Here is a 20128-nt window from a genome sequence, read left to right as displayed (position 1 = left end):
GGGGACAGGCAACATAATGCCAGCATCCATGGGAGGGTTCCTGGGAGAGAATTTAGGTCCACTGGAACCTCACAGTCCTTATTATTCTGCTTACCCTCGTGAAAAATTCTGTCTTCACTGAACAAAAAGGTTGAGAATCAGATCTATGGAGCCTAACAGAGTCCATAACACTTCTACCAGGCATCCAGAGCACAAGGGAACCCAGAAACCCCAACTTTTAGGGGCAGAGGAGCATGTGCACATACCCTCAGTGTTCTGCATGACAGTCTGGTCTTTCACAAAAGCCACGTCTCCAGCTTCAACCAGACACCTAAAGAGAGCAAGGTAGGAAGGAAGAAGAAGGGAAGTCAGCAAGATACACCTGTCATTCAGGATGGCCACCTTATAGATCTAGGGCTGGCCATCTAATATTAGCAATTGGGACACCCCTTCTATCATTAATCTATTATTACTAATAACAAATTATCACTAATCTTACATATATTACAAATGTAAGTAATAAAGAAAAAGAAAACAAAACCTCCCATTTGCTTTGTAGTTATAAAATCTCGGTTCCACATACTAAAGCTTAAATTCTGGCACAGTTTCTCCAACAGAGAGCTACATCATTTTCCTAGCATTAAAATGGATATTAGAGAGTACCTTTCCAGTGAGGGATAACCTTTGTTCTTTTACTTTACTACTGAGAAGTTCAGTTACAGTACTACCATCATTGTGCAAGTTGATGGATTCATGAGCTACTAAGTAACACAGGCCTGAATCAGAAAGGATAGCTAAAAAGCACAAGGTCATGAGGTGCTCAGGTGTCTCTATAAAAATGATAAACATTTCATGGAATAGAGTTGTAGCTGAGAATGTAGAAATCATGTACTTTACTTTTGTATATTTCTAGGTGAGTATGGTTGTAGGTTCCCCAAAGGTACATGGAAGGTTACATGAATAATATAGTATTCAACTATATTAGGGTTCCTGCACATTGGCACTTGTAACATTTTGAACCATATCACTCTTTGTTGTAGAGTGCTGTCATATGCATGCAGGATGTTTAGCAATCTCTACCAATTAGATGTCGGAAGCACCCCCCAACCTGTCCCAGCCCTATTTGATAATCAAAAACATCTCCAGACACTGCCAAATATCCCCAGAGGGCAAATTGCCCTCTGTTGAGAATTTCTAATTTGTATCATACTTCCAGTCTTTGCTGTTTATGACAGCCGGGTCTGGAGGCAAGAGTCCTGGAGGGGCCTGGGTGCCCCTTACCTCAGGGTTCTTCGTATGGTTGCTGAATGTGGCACCCTGATACATGCAGGACTAACAGGCTAGAAACATAAGAAACTCACCTGAGTTCCTAAAAAGGAATCTTGTGAGAGTTGGGGGTTTTATTATACTCATATCCATGTTATAAGACTTACCTGAAAGCCCCGGTATAGCCATAGTATCTTTCATTGTTGTTGGGTTGACACTCCTTTCCTGGGCTACCTTCTGAGCCAATACACAGAGCACAGAGATTGGAAGATGGCTCATACCCAGGAGCACAGCCTTGACTGAAATATTTATCTGTGCAGAAGGACAAGAGGAAGTCAGGTTTTCCTAACCAAGTCAATATGAATGGCCTTAATCTAACACATAAAAGGCATGTATGGCCCAAAACAGGTCGAGTACGCCAAGACCTTACAGAGACCTGAAGATCCCACATGTTCATATTGCCTAGAAAGCCCTATAGCAGAATTGTAGTTGTTGACCCAATAGTCATTTTCCCTTGTTCCTTAGTAACAAAGATCTAGTTCTTAAATTTTTTCTCCATTGATTATTTTATTGATATGTAATTGACATTTAACATTATATCAGTTTTGGGTATACAATATAATGATTATGAATATATTGTACAGCAATCTCCACAATAAATCTAGTTAACATCTGTCATCCTACATAGTTATAAATTCTTTTTCTTTTGATGAGAAATTTAAGATCTCTCTTAGCAACTTTTAAATATGCAACACAGCATTATTAACTTTAATCACCATGCTGTACATCACCCTATGACATTTGTTTTGTAACTGGAAGTTTGTACCTTTTAATCTTCTTTACCCATGTTGTCCAAACCCCACCCCTGGCCTCTAGCAATGTCTTTTGTGTATCTAATAGCTTGGTTTGGTTTCTTTCTTTTTTTTTTTTAAGATTCCACATATAAGTGAGATTATATGGTATCTGTCTTTCTCTGCCTGACTTACTTACTATAATACCCTTGAGGTAAATCCATGTTATTGCAAATAGCAAGATTTCCTTTTTTTTATGGTTGAATAATATTCCAGTATGTGTATCTCACATTTTCTTTATCCATTCATCTATTGATGGACACTTAGGCTGTTTCCATGTCTTGGCTCTTGTAAATAACACTGCAGGGACCATGGGAGTGCATATATCTTTTTGAGTTAGTGTTTTTGCTTTCTTTGGATAATACCCAGTAGTGGAATTGCCAGATCCTCTGGTAATCCTATTTTTAATTTTTTTAGAACAAGATCTGGTTTAATCTGGGCAGAAACATGCCCAAATAAAACATGACATTTCCAGTTTCTTCTACTGCTGAGTGGACTATGTACCTAAGTTCTGAGCAAAAAGAAGTTAATTGAAGTAAGTAGCTGGGTTAGATTTCCTGAATGGCTTCTTTAAGAATTTAACAGTGGGTGGCACACACTTTAAATTGCCCTTACTCCTTGCTCCTTGAGGCTTCCTGGATTATGGATGTGATGGAGATTATGGGTGACCTTGGAGATGGAGGCCTCCGGCTCAGAATGGTAAAGCAGAAAAAGAGAAGGGGCCTGGATTTCTGATGATCATATCAGTATGGACTGCTCACCTCTCCTCTTTTTTTTGGGAGAGAGAAAGGTAAGCCATTATGAGCAACCGAAAAGAACCATTCTGATTCATCTCCCCAGGCCTACCATCCCTTTTAGGTATTTCCTTGAGGTTCTCTTTAACCAAATTTTAACTGCTATAGAACAAGGGCTGCTGCAGTGCTTTGTACCATACCACTCTCTTTCTAGTATACCTCTTTCTGCCTTTCCCTGACTATAGTGACCTCCTGGGATTCACTCACCAAATTCACAGCTGTTGATCCTGTTGTAGAGCAGGCCCATGGGGATATTCCAGCCAGCAGTTCTATCTACTGCAGTGTGACAGGACTTCCTGCCTTTTAGAGTGTTCCAGGTGAGGTCATCTGGTGCCGATGACTTAACCACGGCCACAGCAAGATACCCTACCAGAAAGACACCAAAAAAGGGATGTATTAACACCTCAAGGCTGTCTAGCATGTCTCTCTGCAGTCAAAGCCTGCTATCTCCCTTTGGAAGCAAAATTATTCTGAATCATTCCAACTGTCTTTGAAAGGCCCTTCCCAATAACTGCGTAAGATGAAGTCCAAGTCACCCTGTCAGGTGGAGATTAATCTGAACTGAAAAAGTCAAAATACTAAGAATATATTATCATCAGAGCAATGGCTGATATATGATTCTTCCCAAAGGCACAAAGCTACTGAAATTATAAATCAGCAATGCACTCCTCATTGTGGAATATCAGAGGAATGAATGCAGGAGAGTACATGTAACTCCAACATTTAATACACTAACAATTATCAGTAAAGTGTAGTACATGACTAATAAACTACAGGGAATATTCTGGCCAGATATTTTGTGAAAAGGAGACTACAGGTTTGTGCCAAAATAAATATGTTAAGTGGAAAATGTCAAAATCAAGTCAGCTGCCATCTTTTGCAGCAAATAGTTGCTGATCCTTTAATATGGGAATAGAACATCAACCCAAGATTTCAGCTTTCTAATTTAACTCAATAAATTGTTTACAACAAAAAACCAGAAAAAGTATATTATCCATGGAGTAAGAATAGGCCTTTCTATGTTTTGCTCCTAGAGTAATGGGGAAAGGCTCGGAGGTTGTAATCAGAGGAAGTCACAGAACAGACTTGCACACTAGTAGCTAGAAAATAACCTGGAGAGACCTGAGCACAGGGGTTCTGGGACTGAGCGCCCACTGTGGTGTAAGACTTCCTGAATTGCTCCCACCCCATCTCTCCAGATCTACCCCAGCCAGACCTCTGGGTGAGAGCCAGGTTGGCCTGGGTTCTGAGCCCAGCCCTGGCTGGGAGACTGGGTAATTTTATACTCCTAGATATCTGTCTGTGTGAGCCTATCTCCTCATCCCTGCCAGCCACAAATATACAAGGCTCCGCACTGGTGCTAACTCTCATCTGAAACTATGTAGGCCTACTGTAATTTAAGGCAGTCAGGACTGGTAAGGAGGGTGTGGATTTGCTTAATGGACATAGGAGCCTAGGCAGCTTGTAAGCTCTGTCAGCCATTGGTCCTCTTATGCATCCTTAGAAGATGATAAGACCTACCTTACAGGATTAAATGGGAAATCTTTTGTGCAGGTCATGGCAAGTGTAAAAGAGTAACCATCAGTACTGATTACTATTTTTCCATGATTCTTTTACATTCTAAAAATTGGTCTCTTTCATTGCCTATCTACTTTTGATTTTAAATTAAACTTACCTTCCCCTTTCCCAAAAGCAATGGAATTTATCTTAAACTCATGAGGTTACCAATCCCAACTCACCTTCTTCTGGTGTGTTCTCACAGTTATTGTCATGAACTTCTGGAGAAGAGAAAATGAAGAAATCATTAAATATTTATTTATTGATTGGAAACCATACCTTTCCCATGTTGCAAATCAGAATAAAAAGGGCCAGGAAAACTATACATCACCAATTCCCAAAAATCCCAAGTTCTCTTGATTGTGCAAGTTCACTTCAACTCATTGGCCTACAGAAAGTAGCCCAAAATTATGAATTTCAAGTTCCCTGCTCTGTCTGTTCTGGAGTCAGTCACAGATGTCTCTGCCTACTATACTTGAATCCCTGCATCAGAGCAATAGGAGAGGTGTGAGTTTTGTAAGCAAGTTCTGCCAGGAATCCCAACTGAGAATCCCAACTACTCTCTGCATTGGGATATCTTCTAGCTAGAACTTCACAATGCAAAGCCTCCATTTCCCCTGGTGGAAAGTATAATAGAAGATCTATCCTTCAAGATCACTGTGGGGACTAGAGATGAGGGAGCCCAGAGCCTGGGAAATAGGAAGTGCTCAGTAAGCGAGAGCTTTATGGCCGATGTGGTATGAATCAGGCTATGATTTTCCTGTTTCCTTTTTTTGTGGTCTGGAGGAAATAAAACACTGAGGGGAACCTCTTCCACTTACTGTAGTTCTCTGCCAGGACAGGCACCAGACCACACTTGCCCGCAATGTAGATGAACCCTCCATCCAAGCTCATGGCATCAGCTTCTCCTTTCTGCAAAGACACAGCACAACACAACAGATGAAAATAGGCCATTTACTATCCCATTTGTCCTTCTGAGTGTTTCCTGAAGCAGCCTTCCCAGCACTGGTCATAAATGACCCCAAAGACAGCCATTGCAAGTTCTGGATCTCCAAAGGATCAGCCAGGCACACACAACATAGAAAATAAAATATACTATCATTTTCACCCAAACCATCATGAATGGATGATCAATTCTGGGTGTCTTGCTTAGTTTCCTCAGGAGCAAAGACCCACATTAAGTCTGCCTGTTCTCTAATAGGACACACTGTCTCTGAGACAGTCCCACCACAACCTTCTAACACCAAGAATTTTCCTTTGTAAGATAGATGAGTGGAGCCCAGCCCCAAGGAGCCTATCAGATCTATAAGCTCAAAAGTACCGAAGCTTCTATGGAGCTGAGCTCCTACAGTGAGGGCAAGGTTCTTAACTCATTTTTCCCAATGAGTTAGCTGCCTCATTCACATATCTGAATATTTCTGGGTTTTCATATCATTCCCAGGAACACTTCCACAGCCTTAGGGGCAGGCAGGCAGCAGTGGCAGGGATACTGCCCTATGGAGGCAAGAATGACATACCATGATCTTGGCAATGCAGTCTTCAGTGACCTCTGCTGATTCACAATTTATTTTCCCATTACTGTTTATACTCCACTCATCACATTTGGCCTTCTCCTGGTGACCTACTGCACACCACTTCACACTCTGACATACATTCTTTGGGACACGTGGGCCTAGGGCATAAGAAAGAGAATGGGTGTTTAGAAAGGCACCAGAAGCTGCCTGCTGGTTATGAATGCTACTAACTGAATTCATGAAAATTCTGGGATTTGCCTAAACAGATTCCGTTCAAGGAATTAATCATCTTAGAAAAGAGGCAATAACAATCTCTTGGTTGACTTCTTATCATCCTCCCAATTACTGGGGACTCTATGACTTCAGGTTAGTTTTTTTCCTTTTCTTTTTGAAATAACATGTAACCATTTGAGCTGTTCTCCTTTATTTGTTCATTCTTTATTGTCTGTTCCCTGTAGGAGAACATAAGCTCAGCCAGGCAAGGGCCATCCCTGTCTTTTTCTCCATAGCACCTTCATTGTTCAGGACAGCGTCTGGCCCATGGTCAGTGCGATAAATGTCTGCTGAATGAAAGAACATCTACTTAACTTCCAGGCTCAGCTCAAGAGTCACTTCCTCAGGGAAACCTTACCTTAACTCCAGGACATGTTTTTGTTTCCATGACTTCATAAGGCCATGATATTTTGTTCTGCTCTGTTGTTTTTTTGTTTTTTGTTTTTGTTTTATAGCTTCTTTTGAGTAAACTCTCCTTTTTAATTTATCATTCAATAGAATGACTATTCATTGAAGCTTTATCTTCTCCACTGGTGAGAAAGTTTCATGATAGCATAATCTAATATATGTTTGTCTCACCATTATATATATACACAGCACCTAGCACAATTTATTGCCAGATAATCAATAAATGTCTATTGAATGAGTGAATATCAAACAAACCTCCAGTGACCCAAGGAAATTTATGAACAGAATGGACCTGTCTAGAGCTCCAGCCTCAGTAAGGCACATGCTGATCATGTACTGGCTGCAGGGAGGCAATTATTTTCATTCTCTTTGACTTTGTGCCAGGCTAATTGACTTCAGAGTGGTTGGGCAGCCCTGATTTATACAAGGGAAATAATGTCATTTTAAGAATGAATTTCTTTTAATGCCCTTTGGTGATGCCCAGGCACATCTCATGATGACGAATGCCATTTAGCATCTGTCCAACAAGTAGGGCAGATAACATTAGGGCAGGTTCCCAAGCTCCCACCCACACCATGTTTCCAAACTCCTAAGGTTACACGATCCTTCCCAAGTACTCACGTGTCTCTTCCCTCAAGTTCTCAAGAGCAGTGACATACTCATATCCCAGGTACATCTGTGAGTCCATCTTAGGGGGGATCTTGAAAAACCCTTGAGCAGTGTCCTTAAACAGCAGGTCTTTCCCACCAGGGAAGCTGAAGAGCTGGAACTCTTCAGATTTACCTCTGCCATAATGTTCCTGTTTATAGTAAAAAAACAAACAAAAAACAATGAATGGCTACAGTGACTAAGTTGTGAAGAAAAATAAAAATCCCATAAACCTAAATTGAAACATGAAATTTTCAAGCTGCCAGTCAGGCCTGCTCTTTCCTACTCATCACCTTCTCCGCCCCCAGCCCTATTTCCCTGGATGTGTTTCTGTGCTTGTCTCCCTGGCCAGGTTGTTGTCTTACTGAGTACAAGAAAAGAATCCCCGTCAGAGGCTGACATTGTGTGGTTGCCACTTAAATTCTTGGTGGGTGGATGGGAGGGCTGGGTGATAGATAGTTGGCTCATTTCTGGCATTCCATTGCTCTAGGAATGTATTATTTTTCTTTTTTCTAAAGATTTTATTTATTTTATTTTAAAGAGAGGGAAAGGGAAGGAGAAAGAGCAGGAGATAAACATCAATGTGTGGCTGCTGCTCACATGTCCCCTACTGTGGGCAGTGGGCCCACAACCCAGGCATGTGCCCTGACTGGGAATCAAACCAGCAACCTTTTGGTTTGCAGGCCAATGCTCAATCTACTGAGCCACACTAGCCAGGGCCCACTGCTCTAGGGATGTAAAGCTGGTTGTGCAAATGGCTCCCTTGCAGTCAGATCAGAAAAGAGATCATTTCCTTCTGGGGAGGTCATGGAAGGCCTCATGGGGGAAGTAGTGTTTGCCCTTGTCCTAGAAGGCCTGATTTAAATGGAAAGAAATGGAATGGAGCAATAAGAAGCATCTTTATATCACTGGTCCAAAATGTAGAGGTTTGGCAGATGATAAAGCAAGACTGGGCCATGTGCCACTCAGAAGAATGCTGAGATTTGGTGTCACAAAATGCTGGGAACTTTTAGGTAAGTGGCTGATGTGTGGCATAATTCCCACTATGTCTTGAAAACAGAAGGTTCCATAGTGGCAATAAAGGAACAAAGGAAAATGCCCCAACTCTAAGCAAAGGACCACTAAGTAGGAAGGAGGACAGTGGATTTGGTACCTGGGCCTGATTGAGAAGTTCCCAGATTAAGTCCTCCTTGCCATCTACACTTCGGGCCACAACAGCATGGGAAGGGACTCTGGCCAGGTGGCATCTATCATATTCGTTGACTGACCTCCGGGTGTTGTCCAGGCAGAGCAGCTCATACTTTTCCCTCTCAGCCTGGTCTGTAACAGTCTCTGGGGGAAGGAAAGCCCGCATGAACCTACTGCAGGCAAAGCCATGAGCTATGGTCCCCCCACCCCTCCTTTGAAATCCCATTGCGTCATAAAATATATGAGCTGAGAAGCCTAGAGAGAACACTGAGGGCCAAAAAAAATATAAGGAACATGACTTGCTCAAAATCCCACAACCAGTTATAAGCAAGGAAGCTTCTGATACCAAATGCAGGGATGACTGTCCCATACCCCATAAATGGACTCATCTCAGCAGGCCAACTACAGGCTAGAGTGGGCCAGACCTGCCCCCAATCCCTTACTATGGCAACACTTAAAAAAAGGAAGGGTCCCTGTATCCAGGACGTTGAATGTTAGAAAGAGGCCCAAGAGTCAAGGCAGGGAACCTACAAGCGCATACCTCTGGGCAGGTAGAAACCCAAACAATGATAAAGGAGGAACACATTGTGCTCATATCTGACTACTGAGCATGAAAAAGGAGGTAGGAAAAAGAGAAGGCCCGCTGCTTTGAGGGGATTTGCAAATTCTTCTTCTATCCTTACCGAATATCGTCAAGTGCTTGACAAAGGCAACCTCCCCAGCATCGTCTATTAGACACCTGTGAGAAGAAATACATTAGGAGGGTTTCTGCAGGACAGACCCTTCTCCTTGGGCTTGAGGGTCTGATCCCACTGTCCAGCCCTGGGACTAGGGGAGACCCTGGTGGAGACCTCTTTGCTGTCCCACAGCAGAGGAAGCACCATGGGGCATTGATATCTAGGGTACTGCTGATGTGGGAGGGATGAGTTCACAGGAGTTAGAGGTCCCTCGCTGTGTGCCCCAAAGCCGTAAAAGGCACTGAAGACATTTTAGTACAGAGTTTTCAAACTTTTTAAATGGAGGATAAAGTCAGAGTATGTCCTGTTGGAGAAGAAGTACCCTTAGCTGACTATAAAGCTATAGGGTATAACCAAGGGAAAAGAAGCCATGTGAGCTATCTGCACAGAGGCCATGAGGGGAAGCAGGAGAGAGGCCAGTATATTGAACAAGGGACTGCTGCAATAGAAAACAGAGGGCCAGTCACTGATATATGGCCTGGACACCAGGGACATGCCTATCCCCTCAGGCTCTGTCAAGTACAGTGAGAAGACACTGGGCCAGATGCAAGGGCTCTGGGGATGCAAGAGTTCCCAGAAAAGGGGCTTCCTTATCAATGTCACTGAAGGGAGCATGCACTGGCCTTGCCTAGGAGACACAACTGGATCACTGAGTCACTGTGAGGGAAATAGGCCTCCTAAATGCTCCTGTTACCAGCTGGACTCTGCTGTGGTCCAGAGAGAGTTTCCCAACCTCAAGATAATGAAGGTGTTGGCTGCCATGAACCAGCAGACAGTCTCACTCACTTGAGGGCACCCGAGTAGCCAAAGTATGGTTCGTGGTTAGAGAAGGCACACTTGTTGGGCCCTTTTCCTGCACACAGTTGACACAGTTTGGGAAAGGCTGAACCATCCGCACCGGGGACACAGCTGCCCGCGAAGAAATTGCCCACTGCTGCTCAACACAGAGAAGTGGAAAAAAGGGCATGAGCCAGCCTGGCCAGAGACAATTACAGCTCCCAGCCCAGGCTCATGAGTGAACTGAGAGTGACCAGAGCAAAACCAGCATACCAGCCCCAGCTGGCCTTTAGGTATGCTGCCACCTCAAGATCAGGGGTTCAAAGGGGGATGGGTTAATAACCCCTGTCCTTTCCCTGCCCTTCCCCAGAATTAGGACTGTGCCTGCCACCAGCAAAGGCCTGTCTCAGGTCGCTGTCAGCTCCCCACCTGCCTTGTCAGATTGGAACAGCTCAGAGAGGTCTCTTCTGGAAGCCATGCCCAGAAGATGCCAGACCCGGCTGGGCAGGTGCAGGCCTGCATGGCCAGCAGATGGCCACCAGAGAGAGCTCCAGCAGAATGGGAAACCCATGAGCCACAGAAAGGAAAGCACCCCAGGGAGTGGACACGAGGGCCCAGTGACCTTGGACCTGCCGGAACCCTCTGTCAAGCCTGATGCTCTTGCGCCCACTCCTCCAAACAGCCTCCGCTGGGCTGTGGAGAGCTAAAACTCAGCTGACAGCTCCCAAGCGCTGCTGGTAGAGCAGACCCGGCCAGTCTAAAACTGGTTAACCTCCCACCTCCACCCCAGGAGTCATCACACGTGACACCTGATCCTGTCTGCGTGACCTCAGGCTGGACTACGTGGGAACCTACAGAAGGGACGTCTGCCTGAGGACACTCACCCTCCTGCCCGCTTACCTTTCTGAAGAGGCTCACGTGGCTCAGGCAATTCCGGGTAGAGTAAGCCTATGGGGATATTCCACCCTGCGGACCTGCCTAAGCCCGTGTGGCAAGACTTCTTGCCTTTGAGCTGGTTCAGCTGGAAGCCGCTGCCCTTCTTCACCACCGCCACAGCATAGTAGAAGGTTTGTGGATCTGCAGACACAGTGTGAATGGAAGACCAGCAACCTGGGCCTCAGGGAAACACTGCTCAACACTGCTGGGCTCCTGACTAGGGTCTTATGTTGGGTTGGGTCATAAAGAGGGAGGGATCAGGATGAGTTTCCTAGGCTGGAAGGGAAAGAAAGGACCACAGAGGGGACATTTGTAATAACTCTCCAGGCAAGCACGGGCAAGAAGCCACGTGCACATGTGCCCTGAATGATTTTTCCTACCCTGGCCCTGCGGGTTGTCTGCCTACATGTACCAGCCCGAGCCTACCAGGAAACTGGAGTTGTGGCACGGAGGCCACATTCCTGACTCCAACTATTTCCTGTCCCCTGTCACAGGCCCAGGGATAGTCCGGTTACCCTCAGAAAAGACACAAGGCTGTTGGGACTCCAAGTGTGTGCTCCAGGGTGGTCTCTCCTGTGAATGAGGCACCCGTGGTTCTTGGAGACTTCTCTTTACAGCTCTGAACCCGAATGGTTCAGGTCTGGCTGTGCCCAGCCTGCTCTGTTTCTCCAGGGAGCCCCTTTCCTGGCCCAGAAGGTCAGTGTTAGCACCAGTCCTCAACCTGCCCAAAGGCAGAGAGGCCTCGAGTTGTGCCTGTGGTGGCCAGGAGGGCACCTCATTGCCCACTCACTCTTCTGTCACCTGACTAAGGAAAACACGAGTCTACCCGGAGAGAACAAGCGTCTCTCAGGGGAGAACAATGGCCACAAACTGCCTCCAGGTTTCCCAGGGAAACGTACCTTCTTTGGAGCCATAGAACTCTGCCACTACAGGTTTCAGATTGTAGGGAGCCAGACCCGCCTCAAACACCAAACCTCCATCCAGTGTCACAGCATCTGCTTCATTTGCCTGAAAGGAAACAGACCGGACACCAGTGAAGCCCTCCCTTCTATGAAAGCCCACCTAACCCAGGTGAGTGGGGGCAACTGACAAGGCTTCTTGGATCTGGGACCGGAAACCATCAGCTTGGCCACATCACACACTAAACCAAGCTTCATTTGGCTCCAGCACCCTGGTGAGGGAATTTGGTTGCCATATTCCTATTGCTCCCACATAGAGGAAGGAATAGATTATTTTTTCCCCCGATGAGAAGCCTGGCTCCTGGCCCAGAAAATCATTTGTGATCTTTTAGGATCACCTGAGTTATACAAGCTTTTCCTAGCAGGCCTCGTGGGGGAAAGCTGCCCTCCCCGCTCCAGATGGGGCGCACAGCCCATGCATGCACTGCAGGCTCTGAAAGAAGTTGCAGTCAATGCCTCGGGTCCGCCTGCCTGGCCATGCTTTTACACGTGTTTACACTGAGAACCCAGGTGCTTCCGTCTGGTGACCTCTTCGTCTCGGTCCTCCTGCTGAGGTCTTCTTGGAAGTCACTGTGAAGACCCCCTTATGGGCGAGTGGGGATTTGATGATACTCCCAGTCTGCTTCAGTGTTCAGTAGTGTACCCTCCTGCCCTGGGTCCGTATAACTGCAGGAGTCTTTCATGCATGGATTTAGCGTTTCTCTGGGTTTTAACTCTTGCTTTACTCTGAACTAAGTACTAAATGATCATTACTTCCATTATGGCTCATTGTTCATTTGCTGGACTGCTCAGACATGTCACAGCTCACCAGAGTCCAGCTGAGCTGCATTTTATACATTAAAAAATAGAGGCCCCTTCTCAAAGCCACATAGTAAGTAATGGAGTTGGGATTCAAATTCCAGCCGGAACAGGTTTATTTTTTCCATTGCATTGTTACTTGCTGGCTGTTGTTGTTATTTTCTTTCTGCTTCAACTTTAAAATAATAATTCCCTGTAAATATTTTAGGCACCTTTTCGCTGTATGTATAATTTAGTTGCTCTTTAAAAAAATTTTTTTAATGCTCATCCACGGATACGTTTATTGATTTTAGAGAGAGAGGAAGGGAGAGAGAAACATTGTGAGAGGGAGATATTGATTGGTTGCTTCCCATATGCACCCTGACCAGGGTTTGAACCCGCAAACTAGGTATGTGCCCTCACCGGGAATCAAACTTACAACCGTTTGTTGTATGGGACAAGGCTTCGACCAACTGAGCAGCCCAGTCAGGGTTATAATTTATTTTCTCTTAAAGTGAGAAGCACTGTTTTTTACATAGACTCAATATATTTTTCTATTGCCTTTTTTCTTCAACTATCTTTAATCAAAAGGATTTTTCTAGAAGCCCTTGCCAGTACTCTATGAATAGTTATAATTGACAAAATTAAAAGGCAGAAGCTATAGCTCCATGATCTGTGTCATGTTATAGGTAGGGAATAAGGCAATAGTATTTCTAAATGAAATAAAAAAATACTGTAAGCCAAACTATATATTTGTCTAACTGAAACTTATCTTTTTAATGTTGGCATTGTTTTTATTGTTGTTTTATTATCATAAAATGCATGACTAAAATTTACCATTTAGCCATTTTAGGTGTACATTTCAGTGCCATTAAATATATTCACTTTCATTCAACAACTAGACATGAAACAATCTTTGAGGCTTTCTTGGCATCACAAGAAAACCCTTACAGACTCTCCCCACTCACCACACATATTGTAAAATCAAAGTAAATGAGCAAATACACAAGATCCTCTCCCAAGCCAGTGAGGTTGGGCCTTTCTTGGACAAGACACCAGAATCCCAGGCAGGAATCACTGGAGCCTTAGGGACTCAGGAACCATGGAGCCAACACCTAATTCATGGGGTCCACTAGAACAGCAGGGATTCTGAGCGGAACCTGAACAAATGGGATGGGGCGGGGGGCGGGTGCAGGCAGCAGGGTGTTAAAATCAAATGTGACCTAGGTGCAGATAACCAAATCTAGAAGATGGTAAGGCAGAATGCATGGTCATCAACAGAAAAAAACAGATTTTGGCCCTTAAGAGGTGTAGAGGTTAGAACTGTCAGATACAATGAAGAAGAGCTACCTATGAGGTATTTAATTTTAAGTGCTCAGTGAAGGCTACAATCACAGGCCTTAGCCTGTGGAAAGGAAATTACCAGAAATAAAAAGGAAAAAAAAAACCCCAACTAATTGGTGCTTCTAGAAACACACACACAAAAATGTAACTGATGAAATCAAAAGCAAATGAATAAGAAACTTGTTGATTAGACCTGTTTAAAGTGAAAACTAGTAAACTGGAGGCTGTATCCAAAGAATTTATATGGAATGCTGCCAAAAAGAGGTGCAGATGATGGAAATTATTTTAAAAGTATTAAAAGATAAGGAGGCTAGGTTAAAGAAGGTCTAACATGTCATTTTGGAATCCTAGAATCTAATAAAAAACAAATGGAGAGGCTGAAGAAAAAGCAGTATTTAAAGAGATAATGGTTCAAAATTTTCCAGAACTGATGAAAAACATGACTCGATAGATCCAATAATCCCTAAATAGGCTAAGTACCAAGATTTCTACAACTGGAAATACCATAGTGAATCTGTGGAATATCGCAGACTAAGGAAATGAAACCTCAAAATTGTCCAGAGATGATAATTGAAGGAATGACAGAACAACACAAGACTCCTCAACAATTCCGATGGAAATCAGGAGACAGTGGAATACTTTTAAACACTGTGAAAATGTCAAATTGGAATTATACATTCAGCAATATTATCATTCAAGAATATATAGAGAACTCCTAAAAACTCAACAACAGAAAAAACAACCAATTCAAAAATGGGCAAGGACTTGAATAAGATTTTCTTCAAAGAAATTATATGAATGGCAATAAGCACATGAAAAGATGCTCAAGATCACTACTCATTATGGAAATGATAGTCAAATCCGTAACACAAAAAATAAGCGAGCAACTGGAGGAGTTTAACACCAAGAGATTTACTCTAAAAGATCACCAAAAGGGCCTATTTCAAGAAGAAAACATGTCCTGAAATATGAAAAATGATTGTGAATGAATTAAATGACAAAAATGTAGGTTAATCCAAATATTCTCTCTCCTTCCTCCCTCCCTCCCTCTTTCTGAGTTTTTGGGTGTGTGTACACACATATACATTGACAAACAAACCCGCACACATATAAATATATTTATATTTAGCCCTGACCAGTGTAGCTCAGTTGATTGGGTGTAATCCCACAAAGTGAAAGGTCGTCAGTTTGATTCCCAGTCAGGGCACATGCCTGGGTTGCGAGTTTAGTCCCTGGTCTGGGCACGTACGAGATGTTTCATTCTTACATCAATATTTCGCTCCCTCTCTTTCTCCCTCCCTTCCCCTCTCTCTGAAAATAAATAAATTAAAATATTTAACTATATATTTACATGAATATATAGTGTCTGCAAATACATGAAGTACCTACATTGTGGGGTTAATAAAAATATATATAAAACATTAAATAGTAATATCTAAACAGGGAAGAGGGAAGTCTGAGTTACTGTATTCCAGAATCCTTTTATTATTTGGCAAGGCTGGGGACAGGGGGTGGTCAGTTTATTTTACTCTTAACACTTTGGTAACCTAAAAATATATAGTAAAAATTTAGGGGAAATTATTAAAGAATATAAAGTATTTAAATTCACCGCTAGTGGGGGGGGATGAGTAAAATAAATGCAAATAAACACATATGTACAAACTAAATTTTAAAAATCAGAAAAGGGTGAATTAGGAATTAGAGGAAAAGAAAGACTAAGAGAAATTAAAAAGTCAGAAATAAGTCCAAATTTATCAATAATAATAATTATGGTCTAATTTGCCATATAAAACAAATGAGATTGTCAGATTGCATTAATAAACAAAATCCAGCAATATATAGTTTCAAAAGACACACCTAAAGATAAGCACACAGAAAACTGAAAATAAAGGAATGGAAAAAGGTACAGGAGGATACTAACCAAAAGAAAGCTGATGTGGTATGTGTGTATCAGAATTTAGTCAAAAGCACTGCCAGAGATAGAGATTATTTCATAATGATAAAATACCAGACTCACCAAAAATGATATGGATTATTCTCTCATGCACTGCTAGTGGAAGGGAAACTGAAATAACCATATTGTATTTGCTAAAACATCATACATTTAGCATTGTTTTAAAAGTTTAATACATATCCCATAGCTCAGCAAGTCTGCCCCTATATATATATCTACTCAAGAGAAACTTGTAATTTTTGTGTCCCAGGAAATTTGTATAAGAATATTCCTTAAGCTCCGATTAGCTCAACAAAAACTGAAGACACTCCAAATGCCTAATGACCAGAAAAGAACAAATAAACTGTGGTATACTAACATAATGGACTATTGTAGACCTGAAAATGAATGAACAATGTCTGTATTCAACATGGCTGATACTTAGCATAATACTGGGGAGAAAAAAGCAAGTATCAAAAAATATAGTAATATAATTTTCTAAGAAGGAAGACTATCGTTCATTCTCATACCTATGTAAGTCTTAAAACTAAAATAAAAGGCAGAAAACTCTTAGGATTCTGTTTGCTCAGGCAGGGGAAACACATAGGTCCTTGTAAGGAGGGCCAGAGAGTTACACCACCCCAAGGGTCACCATTCCCACGGAACCCAGTGCTGCCGCAAAGCAGCCCTGTGGACGTAAGCTATCGGTGAGAATGAAGTGTTAAGAACCTGTGGTGAGTTTGCGGATAATATTATTTTATATTATTAACACATTTAAAAATAAAGAAGGGCATGCATAGACCAAACCTGAACTTATGTCATAATTCAGGGGTTATAATTAAGCCATGATAGTAACCAAGGTGCAATTTGAACACAAAAACAAACCGAATACATGAGTTGTTTATATCAAATCGCTGATTCCTTGAGTTAATCAAGCTCCATCTGACTGAATCTACTTCTCCCACATTATGGCTCCTTCCCGTCTCCTTGCTTTTCTCTGTCACCCTGGCTTTCCTACAGCAACTCAAACAAGCCCAGCTCTCCCCTGTCTCAGGCCCTTTGCACATGCTGTTTATGGCCTGGAGTATTATACTGTGGTTCTTGGCTTGCCCACGCTCATTCCTGGGGTCTCAGCTTCATTGTTCCCTCACAGGGAGATGTCTCTGACACCCAGTACTCTGTCAGAGTTTTCTACTTTTCTCCTTCATTGTTCGTCACACAGTTTGAAATTACATGTCCTATTGTTTGTATACTTTTCTTTTCTCCTGACTAGACTGTAAGCTCCTCAAGAGTAAGGACCATGTGTGTTTAAATTCACTGCAGCCGCATTGCCTAGCACAACCTCTGGCAGGTTCAAGTAAGCAGGAACAATGTTGAAGGAGTGAAGAGGATTTTGGAAAACCTAGAAAACAAAGGGTTCAGCGGTCATCTGCAACCCCGACACCGTATTCCTCCTCCCTGCGAACATCATTCACCTGCTTCTCATGATGTATCAAGAACTTCTAAGCAATGTTATATGATCAATTTGATAGCATTCTTGTTTTTTCCCTGAATTCAGAGAACTTAGTGCCTCAAAATAGTCCTCTTTCAGAGCACATTGGATTTGGCTTTAAAACTTACTTGTTAAAGATGGCTGCTCCTATGTCCGTTTCTCAAGTGATTTTATTAACAGTGGGGGTTGACTGCCCCACACATCAGCCTCCTCTATGTGAGTACAGATTAAAGAAGCACCAGGAGCAACAGAAAGTATGGGTGGTCTTCCACGCTCCCTTAGGCAGCAGTGACTTACCGCGATGGCCTTGATGCAGTCAATGGTGGAGGTTTTCTTCACACAGGAGAGAAGAGGACCACTCTGAGGAAAGACTTTCTGCATACTGTCGCGGAAAGTGGAGCACTTACTGGCCTCATGACTTGAGATGGTGCACCATTTCACAGTTTCCCTGGGGACAGCGAGACACAGCCCTAGGAGAGAAAGGCCAGAGGTCCCTGTTACAGTGGGAGACACAGCAGCACCCTCTGAAGGGACCTGAAGGTACATCCTCTCTGTCCTGTCCTCCTCCCCCTCCTGTCCATGAATGCAGATTCCACTGCATTCTGAGGCTGGGGACAAGAAAAGGGGAGGCAGTTTCCCACTTGCCACCCATTGCTAACCAGAGAAATGTTGGCTTGACCTTCAGTTCTCAATGGGAGATGACCATCTGCTCCTCTGTGTTCTCCATGCCTCCTTCCCTCACTCATAGGACTGCAATTCAGCATAAGCCTCAGCTGAGTGACAGGGCATTTCCAGCTACTATAAGGCATTGGCTGAATACCACAACTCAGGAAACCAACAAGGTAAGAATTTTTAAAAGAGGAGGGAACTGTGCTCAAAGAGTGATGTTTTACCCAGTGTCACCCAACCTATTATTAGTGGCTCAGACTGGCCTAGAAACCAGGCTTCCAGATACTGGTCTCTGCCCAGGAAACTAAAGAAGGTAACATTCTGAGTTAATTACATCTGGTTAGCCAGAAGATAGAGATAAATGATTGATGAGATCATGAATTTGCCTATGACGCTTGTCTGTCATTCTCTATCCCAAGAATAACTAGAAACTCCATATATTCTCAGTTCTCTTTGCTTCCAGTTACCCTCAATTTTCACCAGTCTTTTTGGCTGCAATTGGAGAAGCTAAAGTCAGCTATGTTTATACCTACTAAAATCCATGTGGTTGCAGATGTGTTGCCCCATCATGTGAGCTTTGGCACTGTCCCCTAAACCATCTGTTATCTCCAGTCTCCATGGATCAACTAATTCAGAGAAGCCACTGAATAGCCACAAAACAACAAGCAGAAAAGGGAGAGGGCACAGTTCTCAAGAATGAATATGGAGGGACCACAGGAACCTTACTGCCCCAACTGCCCTTTATCCCAGTTCTGCCCTGGGAAATCACAGGAGGCATCAGGAATCAGTGGCAGACCCTCCCCAAATCACTCTTTCCAGGGTTTCCACGGGCAGGAATTTGTCTTCAGTCGTGTATTTACCTTGCATAGCCCTATGGGTTACATGGGGGTTATGAGTGAGGAAGAGGTGAGGCAAAAGCAAATAATGTGGGACCAACTCTCCGGAGTAAACTTTTCAGGAGAGACAAATCACTAAACATGGACGTCTCTAAAGGTGTGACTGTTCATCATCAGTGACAGGCAAAAGAGGACACAGGGGCCCCAATAATCTCAGGAGGTGATGAGAGTGGGAGAGGCCATCCAATGACAGGCCCCATTGCAGGGGTGTGTGTAGCAAACTCCACTGGTGCCTGGATCCACGACCTCAATTATCCTTACCTACCCTCCCAGGCTGGGCTGTACTACCTAAGATGTCTGGACCCAAGAAGTCTGGCTTTAAATCCCATGCTCCAAACCTCTGGCCAACCATGCGTCATTAGCAAGACATTATCAGCACCAATGACTTGCATGAGACATCAGACTGCCACAGAGGAGGAGATCAGTCTGGGAGGCTTCGAATGCCACCCTAAACCATTGGGACTTGACTGAGGAGGCCCCAGCGAAGGGATTTGATAAACCATGATGGGAGAGCTCTAATTTATTGTATTCCACTATTACAAGATTTACTGGACAAGGAGGAGGAGCAAGAGGCAAGAAGAGCAGAAGAGCATGAAAAAGTAACAGGCACAATCAAGTAAGTACCAGCAGTTGCGTGCAGGCGCAGAGCTGTCCCCAGGAAGTGCTAAAGCAGGTGCAGAGGTGCGGCAGGAAGGAGCTGAAGAAGGGCTCCCCTGCTTCCAGCAGAGCACAGAGCCCAGGGGGTATGACACCGAGGTCGGGAGTGTAAGGGGCCTTCTCCTCGCCTGCACTCACCCAGGACCGTGCAGACCAGCAGGGCGGAGATGACGATCCTCATCCTCAGCGTTTGCTGCAGAGTGGGGCAGAGCTGCAGGCACAAACCAACCGGCTTCTGCACCGTCTCACTGCGCCCGCTCCCCTTTATCCCTGGCCTGGCAGACCAAGCACAACCTTTGACCTCCTGTTTGCACAGCCGGCTTGCCCAATCGCCCCTCCCCCCTCCCCCCTTCATTCCTCGCCCCCGCCTATCACTTCATTTCCTGAGCGCTGGGTCAGACCCCTGGACGAAATCCAGCCCAAAAGTGCTGATTGGAAGGAAGTTCAAGAAGAATCAGTCCTTTGTTAATATG

At 43.8% G+C, this 20128-nt stretch overlaps 1 protein-coding gene across 1 annotated transcript in view; it reads right to left on the bottom strand.

Annotated features, from left to right (window-relative positions):
• Positions 1 to 19928, bottom strand: part of LOC129088079 (serotransferrin-like) — a 44155-nt gene extending 24227 nt beyond the window's left edge. The window contains 14 exon segments of the mRNA XM_054595221.1: positions 246 to 310; positions 1413 to 1557; positions 3098 to 3256; positions 4630 to 4668; positions 5269 to 5359; positions 5965 to 6119; positions 7264 to 7441; positions 8444 to 8622; positions 9162 to 9217; positions 10002 to 10149; positions 10893 to 11069; positions 11828 to 11936; positions 17731 to 17903; positions 19794 to 19928. Of these exon segments, the coding sequence (XP_054451196.1) occupies positions 246 to 310; positions 1413 to 1557; positions 3098 to 3256; positions 4630 to 4668; positions 5269 to 5359; positions 5965 to 6119; positions 7264 to 7441; positions 8444 to 8622; positions 9162 to 9217; positions 10002 to 10149; positions 10893 to 11069; positions 11828 to 11936; positions 17731 to 17903; positions 19794 to 19836 (1717 nt within the window). The 5' untranslated portion in view covers positions 19837 to 19928.
• Positions 19929 to 20128: the final 200 nt, after the last annotated feature.

The sequence above is a fragment of the Pteronotus mesoamericanus genome, unplaced genomic scaffold (genome assembly GCF_021234165.1).
Source record: "Pteronotus mesoamericanus isolate MK-2021 breed Mesoamerican mustached bat unplaced genomic scaffold, CSHL_Meso_final scaffold_54, whole genome shotgun sequence".
Classification (NCBI taxonomy): Eukaryota; Metazoa; Chordata; class Mammalia; order Chiroptera; family Mormoopidae; genus Pteronotus; species Pteronotus mesoamericanus.
The sequence above is the reverse complement of the archived record's forward strand: the minus strand, read 5'-3'. Positions and strand labels throughout refer to the sequence as shown.